General features: G+C 51.5%; 1 protein-coding gene and 1 long non-coding RNA gene across 3 annotated transcripts; both read right to left on the reverse strand.

Annotated features, from left to right (window-relative positions):
- Window positions 1-7,591: 7,591 nt before the first annotated feature.
- On the reverse strand, window positions 7,592-9,735 carry GARIN4 (golgi associated RAB2 interactor family member 4). Its single transcript, XM_072831128.1, has one exon. The coding sequence runs from the start codon at window positions 9,366-9,368 to the stop codon at window positions 7,716-7,718; it is 1,653 nt and encodes a 550-aa protein (XP_072687229.1). The 5' UTR covers window positions 9,369-9,735; the 3' UTR covers window positions 7,592-7,715.
- Window positions 9,736-10,410: 675 nt separating this feature from the next.
- Window positions 10,411-12,484, reverse strand: LOC140635860 (uncharacterized). Of its 2 annotated transcripts, none has more exons than XR_012033168.1 (3): window positions 12,293-12,484; window positions 11,472-11,536; window positions 10,411-10,670 (listed from the first exon to the last, which is right to left on the reverse strand). It is a non-coding gene; the product is annotated as an uncharacterized lncRNA (long non-coding RNA). The 2 variants fall into 2 exon arrangements; XR_012033169.1 differs by having other exon boundaries at window positions 10,411-10,558; window positions 12,293-12,482.
- Between the last annotated feature and the right edge of the window lie 24 nt (window positions 12,485-12,508).

Consider the following 12,508-nt stretch of genomic DNA (forward strand, 5'->3'; position numbering starts at 1 on the left):
AAGAGACTGCAGCCCACACGGGGTGGGCTCCCAGTTTCTTGGCCCTGTGCCCGGGGTGGCAGCTGCTTGTAGGCTTTGAGCTCCAGCTGATGCAGCCACAGCAGCAGGCCGCGTGGATGAGGGCCAGGCGCCGGCTCTGGCCAACCACAAGCTGGGAAATGACACTGGCAGTGATGTGGTTTCCCTTTTCGCCTCTCTCTCCAGGAGGGGCAAAGGAATGAGAATTGCTCATGAAGGAAGAGAAATTGCTCCTTTATTTGTCAGGAAGGTACAGACGAGCTGGAGAAAGAGACCCCAGCAAGAAGAAAGGCGTGAGACCTTGCGTGACTTGTTTGTACCGTACCACTGGCAGTCAGGGGCCTTGGGGAGGGTCTGCTGGTCTGGCCTCTGTGGGCAAGGCAGGCTGAGCATCATTAGCGGTGTCTCTCCTCATCCTGGGCCTCCTGTCAGTCAGCTAGGCTAAGGGCTGCAGGAAGGATGGGATGGAAGGCCATAGGGAAGGATGGAATCCTCTAGACATACTGTGCCTGGAGGCAAGAATGATTGGTGGACCCTTTCTTGTCAACACAGACACAGCCTGCCTCCAGGACTCTCACACTTGGTGCACGGTGACTTCCCTGACAGCACACCCATGTCACACTCTCAGCTTATCCCCCATTTGCACAGCTGCTATCCTGTGGCCGAAGCGCCAAGCTGGTGGATTACAAGGAGTTCTGAGAGTCTTCTTAACAGGCTACTCTCCATGTCCTTACTACCGAGATCCCAAAGCAACAGGCCAACCCCTTGTGTTTTCTTCTCCCTTGGAATCCAGCCTGATGCTATGGGATGTCTGGTAGCCCCACTTGATCTGCCCTCTGGGCCCTCACCTCCCCCCAAGTGAAGTTGACCTAACAACATTTCTGTCTCTCGGGCCTGGCCAGAGAGTTGTGTCTTCTTGCCTTATGTCATGTCAGATTTATCCTTAGCCTGCCTTTCATCATCATCAGCTTAAGTTAAAGTCACTACCCCTGGATGCCCAGAAAAGCTCCACACCGGTTGTTAGTTGTTAGTCAAGTTTAGAGGATTCTTGAATTTCCGCATCAGAAAGGAACAACCGTGTCCAGGTGCAGTCAGTTGGCTTTCAGGGTGACTGGTTGTGCTAATCCTGACATGTTATAACCACAAGACCCCCATCCATCTCTGAAGGCTGGGACCTGGGCCAGGCCTGGGCCAGGCCTCTCTGGCAACAGAGGCCTGCCAGCGTTAGTTTCGCTCCTTGACTTAGAGGCCAAAAGGACATTGTAATGGTGAGGCAATGCATGTGAAACAGAAACAAATGGCTTTAGTTCCAGGAAGTCAGAAATGGAAGGAAAAGTTGTTGATCTTCTTTGAGACTCACTGTTAGCTAGGTTTTGTGCTGCGCTAGCGAGAACTCTGCTGCTTACTTGAAGGAGGACCCTGGGAAAGCCCCCTCTCCTTGCTAGGCTTTAACTTCCTCATATGTAAAGCACATCTGGGATTAGTCAAGATCCTTTTGGGCCTGTCATACTGTGGTTCTAGGTGTCCCAATACTCTATTCCCTGGGGGTCAAAGAACTTGAAGATATGTGGGGAGGGATGGGGAAAAGAGGAGGAAGAAATGTCCAGTGGGAGTCCTTGTGTGTTTAGTGACCTGAAAGGCGGAGGGAAAGAAGGGAGTAAGAAAATAAAGTAAAAAGAGGGAGGAACACACGAGAGGGATTTAAGGAGAGGAAAAGTATGAAAGATGGAGTGGCCACAATTACTTCAGGGCTCCTCAGGTACGTCCTGGCCAGGCTGACTTTGTGAGCATGGGGTTGTTGAGGGGCACATTGCAGTTCCCGAAGAAGGCCACAATACTATTACCACCCCCATGCCCTTATACAATGTGGTCTTGTCATTTCCCTACTTAAGAAGCAGAGCTTAATTTTTCTCCCTTTAAATCTGGGCTGCCCCTATGACTCACTTATAACCAATAGAGTGTGGTAGCAGTTACGCTGGGTGCCTTCTGAGGTTCAGTCAGAAGCAGCTTCCACTAGGTTTAGGTTGAGATATTTGCTCTGAGGGAAGCCAGTCTGACTCCCTGTGACCATCATGCAGAAGGCCACATGGAGGCGTCCCACCTTATGGCCATTTCCCTCAAGGTACTACACGTATGAATGAAGATCTCTTTGACTCCCTGGACCAGACTACTGATCCACCTCATTCAATAACCAAGAGGAACAGAAGAAACTGCTCCCAGTCGAGCCCTGCCCAAATTCCTGATGTGGAAGAATCTATGAGATAATCATTTTTTAGGTCACAAAGTTTTGGGGTAGTTTGTTATAAAGCAAAAGGATGGCAGGAGAGGCTTATAAAAAGATAAGCTTCCTTAAAATGAGAAACCGTTAAAAAATGTATGAACAAGACTTTTAAGATCACAGAGATGTGTGAGATTTCAAAACTAATTTGGAAGGCAACTTCTAACTTTGCCCATTCGGGACACTATAACAAAATTACCATTTTCTATAGGTCACCATATTATGTTTTAAAAAAGTATATTTTTATGAGAAAGGGATAAAAGGCACTTCATCAACCAGATGGGTTAGAAGGAAAGAGATGAGCAACATCAAATATTGGCAAGGATGTGGGACAAGCAGAGCTCTCATGCATTCCTGGTGGGAGTGTGTAATGGCACAGTCACTGAGGGATATCATTTAAAACTGAACATATGCATATATTCAATTCCAATTCTAAGTATATGCCTGACAGAAATTTGTGTATATTTTTACCAAAAGATCTGCACATGGATGTTCATAGCAGCACTATTCTTATTAGCCAAAAAACTGGAAATAACCCAAACGCCCACCAACAGCTGAATGAATAAATAAATTGTGGTATATTTATGTCATGAAACACTATATAGCAGCGAGAATGAATGAATTATTGTCAGAAAAATCACAGACAAATCTCATGACTATTATGTGGAGGGAAAGAAATCAGAGTCAATACAATGTGATTCCACTTACCTAAAGTGGAAAAATAAGCAAAATTAATCTATGACGTCAGAAGTTAGGATAATGGTTACCCTGGGTGGCAGAGAACATGAGGGGGGGCTTTTCCAATGTTCTGATTCATCACTGGTGCTAGCTATGTGGGGGTTTTCTGTATGTATGTTATATTTCACACTAAAATGTTAAAAACAGGAGCTTCCTGACATGCTCTCAAAGCACAGGATGGGTCTTTAAAAAACTAATTTAGCTTTTTAAAAAGCGTATGAAAAACTTTCTAATTTCTCTTTCCTTAAACCATTGTGAATTGCATTATGGCAAGGTGCTGGGGCTATGACAATGTCCATGGGAGAAAGAAACAGGGGTGACATGGTCAGTAGCAACTGACCAGTAACAGGCCAGCCCTCCTAGGAAGGTGCTTCTCAGTGGCTCTTTGCTGCCAGCTGTATTGTGTGCACACATGGGCATATCTAGAAAGATCTTTCCCAATCTTTTGCAGCTCGTGGCACATGTAGAAAATAGCAACATTGGGACAGCATCCTGGGGTGTCAGATGGGGCTCCCGGAAGGCAAAGCAGACTGGCTGGGTCCTCGAGGCGCCCCCAGGATAAGTGGTATCACTACTTCAGCACACTTTATGGGAAACACCCACTTAGTGTGGGAAGACATGAACCTCCATAGCACATGTAAAGTTCTCTTGCTCTTCTGCTCCAGGAAAATCCAACTCTACATACCCCTCACCACTGGATTAAAGGTCCCATTTGCAGTAATGAAGATCATGGGGTTCAGGGATTTGTGCAGCATCCCCAGTCTCTCCTCTATGCCGTGGTGTCATCCCCCTTCCAGACTCATTTCCCATCACCTCCATCTGTCCCCCACCTTATCCCCTAAACACATGACATCCTGGGTACACTGTACTAGTCTGTCATCTAGAAATATCTCCCAACACCCCGAAACTCCCAAGTCCTTTTCTTTATCCATCTCCCTGCTTGTATCTTCCCTTCTCCATGATGTCTCTTTCTGTACACTGCCCAAGGCCACCACCACACTTTGATTTGTGTTACTGATGTGTGTGTGTGTGTGTGTGTGTGTGTACATGAATGTCTTCCTATCTCGCCTCGAGATTGTTCCTCGAATGACTTCTAGGCTGCAGAGGGACCCAGACGTTAACTCCCCCTACCCCTATTCTTGATGGTCACTCATTGTCCCCTTGAGTTGGAAGCCCCAACTTTCCAGGACACTGGTCTTGTGGCCTCTCCACAGTCTGCCACTCCCCTGCCAGAGGCTTGGAGCCAAGCTGCCTGGATGGGATACATTACTCAGGCCCTTCCCCCACCAGCTCACACCTCTGGGATTGGCATTAGGCTAATTGTGGTGTGACAAAGGGAAGGGGTGACTGCCACTCAGCCTCAGTCCTGGCTCCCATCCCTCAAGCGATAGCCTGCAGTACCAGGATGTGGCCACAAGGGGCTCTATCGGGCGAGTCATCTGCGCAGAGAAGGAGGGCTCCGTGGGAAAGGAGCCGCTCAGGGAGTCTCTCCTCTCCTCTCCTCTCCAGTTCCCTTTGGCTCCCTTATCCTGATGTTTTACCCCTTAGCCACCTAGAAGCTGTTTTATATCTTAACACACTCATCCCTGCTTTCCCATGAGCCTCTCTACTTGCCATCCCCTTTACTGACCACCAGTCCCCAAGGGGGCAGGACACTTCTCCTTTGGTCAGTTCCACCTCCTTTAGATGAGTGCTGAACCTACAAATGAGCTCCCTGTCTTTCAAGATGTGGGATGGAAAACTGTCCTGTTCCATCTTTTCAGCATCTCCTGGCTCTGCCCCCTTCTGTGGGGAACACTGCCGCTCAGGATCAGGTTTCCTCATGTCTGGCCAGGATTAATGCCATGGCTTGCTGGGGGATCCCCTGTCTCCAGACAGCCCCCTGCCCATCAGCTGCCCACCCTGGAGCCAGAGAGAACTTATTCCCATCAGGCGCTGGCTTTCAATGGCTCCCCAAGTCCAGGACATTCACACAGGGCCCCAGGTACCCGAAGATCCAGCTGCCTGATTCTGTGGCCTCATGGCCCTCTTCTCCCCTTGCGCTCCAACCAGCAATACTGAAATACCTGTAATTGCTCAACACATCGTGCTATTTCAAGTCTTTGTACTTTGCACACATTCTTTTCTGTTACCTGCACCTCCTCCACCCTTTACCCTTGGCTCCCATACTTCCTCCACCAGCAGAGCCCTGTTCATCCTTAAAACTGCCCATTCCTCTGTGAGCCCTTCCCTGACCCAAGATTCCTTCCCATGCCCCGGAACCCCTCCTCTGAACAGATCCCGTGCCCTGAACAGGCGTATCTCCTTGTATCTGTCCCTCAGAGTTGTGATAATTACCCAAGCCCTTCCAGTTTTTTTCCATCCACCCTGTAGCTCCCCGTGGGACACGGAGCTGGCACTCAGTAGGTGATACGTGAAAGGAGTCGCCCCATCCTTCCCCGCACCATCACCTCCACCTGGGCCAAGTCCCTTAAATGCTCTGAACTCCCATTTGCTGATCGGCAAAGTGGAGACCTGTGAGAATCAGAAGGGGCCACATACATTAAAGAACTTTAACCGGCTAAGTGCTATTAAGCAGAGAAATGCTATGCAGATGTCTTTATTTCCAGACTAGTGTTTACCTGCACTTGCCTGTGTGGAAATCAGAAGATCAAAGGAATGTGATGTGATCTTTTTCTAACTTCCCCACCTTGAGTCCAGGGAAAAGCTGGTTAAGAGTAAACCATTAATTTTGTCTCCCTGCAGCTCCTAGTCTTCTCTGAAACTCTGGGTTAATGATTCTGAACTTGTTTTCCTCCAAGGGCCAATCCGTATCGTATCTAATCTTTGGCATGTTCTATTCTTTAAGAATAACTTGACTCACTCCAATAGTTCTCCATCCTGGGGTTGCAAACTTTGTTTTGCCAGAAGTAGTCATGGATGTATATGGGTCTCTGTCTTCCTTCCTCACCAGTGCCCTATCCCATGGCCACCATTCCCTTTACCAATAGAAGCCACACACTGAAGGTCCAAGCAACACGGATGCTGTGACTTCATGTGAGGTTTAAGGATTTGTTTTCTGAACCCCAGAAACTTTTTTTACATGGTTTCTCCATACCAAAGTTTAATTAGTGTCTGTGGGAGGATTATAGGGAGATTCCAGACTGGTCCCTGGAATCCCAGGCAGGAGGTCTGTTTATGTCTGTAGTGCAGGTCACACAGAGGCTAGGGATAGAAGACTCTGAGCCAGATGCTGCTTAAGGGTGGTCTGGACACTCTCGAGATAAGGCCAGCTGAGGGCTGTGAGCTCACTGAATTCAAAAACCAGCTCACAGCGGCTCACTGTCAGGAGTTTCCCAGCTCCCATCCCTCCTTGCCTTTAATCCAGTACATTTGATGCAGAGTTTTGGAACATAGGGGTGGGAATGCTTTGCATAAAGAAGCAGATCACTGTTCTGCAAAGGTTCTACTGTGTGGGGCCAAGAACAAGTTAACTTTTCTGAGCCTCAGTGTTTGTATCTGTAAAATAGAGATATTAAACAAAGGAGTTAAATTCCATTTATTGTAGGTATAGATCCATTTATTGTAGGTAGGTATAGATCCATTTATTGTAGGTATAGATGATTAAGAACCCAGAACCCAATTTAAAGGAAAAGGCATTGGTTAAGGTGTGTCCAAAGCAGTAACTTCATCATAACTGCCACAGCAAGTCTAAGGGCCATTCTGCCGTAATGTGAAAGCACTATGACACACATCTCCTGTGTGTACCTTGTGACCCTGTCTTGCCTTTCCACCCTGGAGAAAACCATTGTCCCGAGTTTTGTGTTTACTATTCCTTTGTTTTTGTCACAGTTATTTGACAAAGTCATTTCAAGTGTTCTATAACATACATTATACATGTCAATATACATTGACATAGAGATTGACTATAGAATATTATAGAACAGTTCAAATAACTTTGTCAATGTATAGTCAATCTCTCTATTCACATTCTAGTGTATTATCAATTGTGCTGATGGTAGTTTGGACCACTTGCAGTGTTTTGAAACATTCTATAAGCGTCTTAAAACAGGCGTCTCTCCAAGGTATATATACCAAGGAAAGAACTTGCTAAGTCTGTTTGAGAATCCTCCCTGTTTTGATTGCCAAGAAATGCTGCTGTACCCCTCTTCAACGCAAGAAATGCTGCTCTATCCCTCTTCCCTCCATTGACTAACCTGCTCTTACTTGGTCTGCGGACCTCCCAGACCTGGGTTTATAAAAACAGAGAAATGGTGGAGGTAGAGCTTTCCAGGCCATTGATGGACTCTCAACCGTGGCCCTGAGGACCAAGCCACACAGGCCTTGGGGGCAAGATGAAGCACCCCTTTGGCTCTGAGCATGGGTGTGAGGTGGGGGCTGCCCTCGACTAGACCCTGGGGTCTCGGGTGGCAGCCCGGCTGACCTCACACAGAGCCCACTGTGAGGTCACTAACTGGACTGCAGGACCTCACAGAACCCGCTGTGAGGTCACTATTGGGCTGCAGGACTTCGAGATTCAGACAGAACGCAGCATGCCATTCTCAGATGCTATGTTGGTTTTGTTTTTTTTTTTTTAATTTTTTTAATTTCAACTGCAGGGAGGAAAGCTGGAATGGGGTCTCCGGGGTGGGGTATTCCCCCGAGCCCCGCTGCTCTGTGCAGCTGCCGAAAGCTCTGGGTCCTACGAATGGGCTCCGAAGGTCACTGTCTCCAGGATGCCGTGTGTCCCGCTCCCCGCGCCCGCCAGCTGGCCGCTCTCCGCGGCCTCGAGGATGGCCTCCATGCCGCCCCCCTCCGCGGTCTTGGCCAGCGCGTCCACGCCTCGGCGGCGCGCGGAGGCCACGGTGCGCGTCGCGAGGTTGGCCCTGACGTTCCTCAGGAACACGCCGATCCTGCTGAGCCTCTTGCGGGCGGAGCCCGAGCTGGCGGTGGACGCGCTGCGCCCCGACCTGTGCGAGGTCCGGGACTCCGTGGCCGCGGGGGCGTGGCCGCCCGAGGGCTGCGCGCGCCGGGCGTCCCCGGGGCTGCGGCGGCCCCGCTCCTGGTCCTCGCGCGCGGCCCTGCGGCCGGCGGAGGCCCGGCTGGAGGCTTTCCGGGGGCCCTTGTCCCCCGAGGCCTTGTGGCGGCTGTCGGCGGCCCTGCGGCGGCGCGACCCGCGGCGGGCCCGCTCCTTCTCGCGGCGCTCCCTCCGCTCCCTGCGGCGCCCGCGGCCCCTCCCCGCCGGCTCCGCCGCGCCGCCCGCCCTGCGCGCCTGGGTGAGCCGGGCCGCCGCCGCGTCCTGCGCCGCCTCTCCCGCCGCCCCGGCGAACGCCAGGGCCTTGCTGGGCTCCGGGGAGAGGCTGGTGGACGAGTCCGAAGGAAACCCCGGGGTCTTGGCGGCACCTGCCACGGCCGCTGCCGCGCTCTTGGGGGACGCGCTGGGGGCGCCCCCAGGCTTGGTGATGGCCACGCCCAGTGCACCTGCCGCGGTGCCGGCCGCGATCGCCGCCGCGAACCCCGCCGCTGTCCCCGCCGCCGCCGCCGCCGCCGTTGCACCTGCCGCCGACCCCAGGGCGAGCTCTGCAGCGTGCGTGCTCCGGGAGGGTTTGTGGGCGTCCCGAGGGGGCCCCTCCCCGCCAGCAAAAGCGGCAGAGGTGGCCCCGGCCACCTCGGAGACCACGTGGAGGCTCCGGATGCTGACCTGGTCCTGATCCCCTTTCCCTTGGAAATCGGCCCCTGCCGCGCTCCTCCCGTCCTCTTCCTCAAACTCGGGCATGCACAGCATGTCCCCCGCCGGGATGGCGTAGGTGCTGCTGTTACTGTCCACCGGTGGCCGCAGGAGGTAGATGAGCTTTTCCCAGTGGGCGAAGAGGTCTTCCCGCCCGTGCAGAGGCGGGCTCAGCTGCAGGTAGCACGAGCGGCCCGTGGCGAACTTGAGGCGCAGCTGCTGTTTCTCACGGTCGTGAATGGAGATCCTCACGAACTTCAGGGGAAGGAGCCTGGTGAGCTCCAAGGCCTTTGCAGCCTTGCGGCCTTTGCCCTTGGCGGCCTGGCCGCGCCCGTGCTCCTCGCAGCCCGCGGCCGGCCGGGCCAGCAGCATGACGTCCGGGAGCGGCAGGATCGGGCTGGTGGATGCGATGCCCACCGTCACCATTCTCACCCGGTTGTGCACGTCGATGACTTCTCCCCTCTTGGTAATCTGGATAAAGTCGCTTTCAAAAATAGGCGCATACTTGAATATGTCGTATTCTCCCTTGTGCAGTTGTCGCTGCAGCTTCCCCATGGTGGTGTTGAACATGCCCACTCCCGAGCCGCTCTGGGCCGTGTGGTAGGGGAGCAGGGACTCGGTGTTCATGACTGCCTCGTGTGACAAGCAGTGATGGCAAGGGCCGGGGGGCCCTGGATCTTCTGTTCCTCAGCCTCCTCGGCACAGGCTGCAGCAGCGCTCCTGTGCCCCACGCGTGGCCCTCCGGCAGGTGTCTCCACCCCACCCCACCCCACAGGCCCTCCCTTTGCCTCAGAGCCTCCCAGAGGGATGGCAGAGGTCGGGGTGGGGGCTCTGAGGACTGCAGAGGGGATGCTGTAGGGTGCCTGGACCTCAGACTGAATCTCTGCAAGGGTGTAGAGATGGATGGTGGGCTTTTCCACCTCACCTCTGCCCCGGATTTTTTATCTTCCTGAGAGACTGCAGTGACCACTCTCTTGGCCTAAACCCCAGCGCAGCCATATTTATCCTCTGCTGCCCTTTGTGACCTGTCACTGTCACATACCCCTTTGTTCCCATCCCCCAGACACCCCCTCGGGGCAGGGCCACCATTGTCCCCACAAACGCCCCACTACCCCCACAGAGGACAGGTCCACCCTGCCAGGGACTCAGGTGGGTATCAAAATAAAAACTTCAAAAACTTCAAATGGAAACATATTGTGTGGGGACCTTTTTTTTTCCTACCTCAAATTCAAAAGATTCAGCAACTGGACAAAATCGGTAGGAATGTAAGATGATGTGCTACATTTGAACCATGGTTTCATTTTATCCACAAACCTAGACTTGGCAGCCTTGGCCCTTTGCCTGCCCTTTCATAAAAGCACAGTAAACACTGTAAACACAGTAAACACAGCCATTGAGAATGACATTTAAAACTGCATCGCTGGGCGGCACGGGTGGTTCAGCAGTTGAGCGCCTGCCTTTGGCCCAGGGCGTGATCCTGGAGGCCCGGGATCGAGTCCTGCGTCGGTCTCCTGGCATGGAGCCTGCTTCTCCCTCTGCCTGTGTCTCTGCCTCTCTCTCTCTCTCTCTCTGTCTCTCATGAATAAAAAAATAAACTCTTAAAAAATAAAACTGCATCGCTTCAGTACCACGCTATGTTCCACACATGACCAACACACGACCATGAGAATCCATTGAGTTTGGTACTGTTGTTACCGCCCCGTTTCACAGGTGAAGACATGGAGGTGGTATCATTGGCCTGACTCCACAGAACAAATAGCCTGGGTGCTGAACTTCGTTATTCTCTCTCAAGACCCTCGGTTTTCTTCCCTTCTTCCCTAGTGAAATGAAGTAGGGGGCTGAGATGTCATCTTCAATTCCAAGAGCCTGGAAAACATCTTCCTGCAGCAACTTCCCTACCATGCGGAAGTGGTTTGGAAGCAATAACACCTATGGGGGGTGTGTACCATTAGACCTCCTGCTTATTGCCACTCCCACAGAGCTAGCCACAGAATGTGTGATTTCTAAATTGCTACTGGAAGCCCTGAGAAGGGGGTGCCTGGGTGGCTCAGTAGGTTAAACGCCTGCCTTCAGCTCAGGTGTCTGCCTTCAGCTCAAGTCATAATCTTGGGAGTCCTAGGATCGAGTCCCATGTCAGACTCCCTGCTCAGCGGGGGGAGGGAGGGGTGTCTGCTGCTTCCTCTGCCCCCCCCCACTTGTGCTCTCTCAATGTTTTTATTTTTTAAAGATTTTATTTTTATTTACTAGAGAGAGAGAGAGGCAGAGACACAGGCAGAGGGAGAAGTCGGCTCCATGCAGGGAGCCCGACGTGGGACTCGATCCCGGGTCTCCAGGATCACGCCCTGGGCCAAAGGCGAAGCTAAACCGCTAAGCCACCGGGGCTGCCCTATTTGTTTTGTTTTGTTTTGTAAATTTTTTTTATTTATTTATGATAGTCACAGAGAGAGGGAGAGAAAGAGAGACAGGCAGAGGGAGAAGCAGGCTCCATGCACCGGGAGCCCGATGTGGGACTCGATCCCGGGTCTCCAGAATCGCGCCCTGGGCCAAAGGCAGGCGCCAAACCGCTGCGCCACCCAGGGATCCCTGTCCCTATTTGTTTTTAAAAAGAAAGTTCTGAGAAAGATACCTGCTCCCAACTCCTATCTCCCAGTTTGATGTTATGCCTGACATCCTACATTAGAGATTTATTCCTTGAAAAGAAAGGCTATCTTTCTGTTAAAATACACATACCTGGTCATCAACACGTGAATGGATAAGGAAAATGTGGTCTGTCCATACAGTGGGATGTTTTTCAGCTGTGAAAAGGAAATGAGGTTACTGGTACCTGCTACAACATCGATGGATCCTGAGAACATGATGCTAAGTGAAAGAAGCCAAACACAAAAGGCCACATACCATATGATTCCAGGCATATGAAATATGCAGAGGAGGCAAATCCAAAGACAGATTAGTGGTTGCCTGGGGCTGGAGGGAGGGGACAGTAGGGAGTGATGCTTAATAGATACAGGATTTACTTTGTGGGGGATGAAGATTCTGGAGCTATATAGTGGGGATGGTCACAGCATTGTGAATGTGTTGAATTTTATACTCTCTAGAATGGGTATAACAGTAGATTTTATGGTGTGTTATTTCCTCTCTCTCTCACACACACAAATATCCACTCCTGCTCAGAATCCTTTAGAAAGGTCAGTGGTGTGTGACATAGAGCAAGCAACTCAGCTTTCCGTTTCCTCATCTGTAAAATGGGGATAACAGTTGCTGTGAGGATTCGATGAGATAATGCATGTGAAGTGTTGAGCATATTGTCTAACTCAATAAATAGTGGTCCTTATTAGCATTCATCCCCCACTGGCCCTTGAAGCCTCCGTGTGAATTCCTTCCTAAGAGCAGTTTTTGAGAGGACAAGTGGGGAAGCGTCTGGGGTTAGAGCCACTACGGGAACACAGAAGGGATGCTCAATGGGCAAAACTGGCCTCCTCTGAGGTTCTACCTCAGGCTGATCCATGACAACACAGAGAAACTGAACACAACCAGAGCATGGGATGGCTTACCATGGGTTTGGGGTTCTTCAAAGTCCATGGGGGAGAAATTAGGATCAAGATGGAAAATAGCATTTTAGCTCTTGGCAGAAAGTGAAAGTTTGAATTCCAAAGTCCCCCCCCCCCCCCCCCGGGGCCAGAACCCTTTAAAACTCTTTATTCTGAAGGAGGTGTCAGGCCAGATGTCAAGGAGAGGCAAGGGGACAAGGGTGAGGTGAGGACAAGAGA

The sequence above is a fragment of the Canis lupus genome, chromosome 6 (genome assembly GCF_048164855.1).
Source record: "Canis lupus baileyi chromosome 6, mCanLup2.hap1, whole genome shotgun sequence".
Taxonomy (NCBI): Eukaryota; Metazoa; Chordata; class Mammalia; order Carnivora; family Canidae; genus Canis; species Canis lupus.

Bases quoted from the DNA above. Each gene is read 5' to 3' on its own strand.
- GARIN4 (XM_072831128.1), bottom strand. From the start codon at position 9,368: ATGAACACCGAGTCCCTGCTCCCCTACCACACGGCCCAGAGCGGCTCG.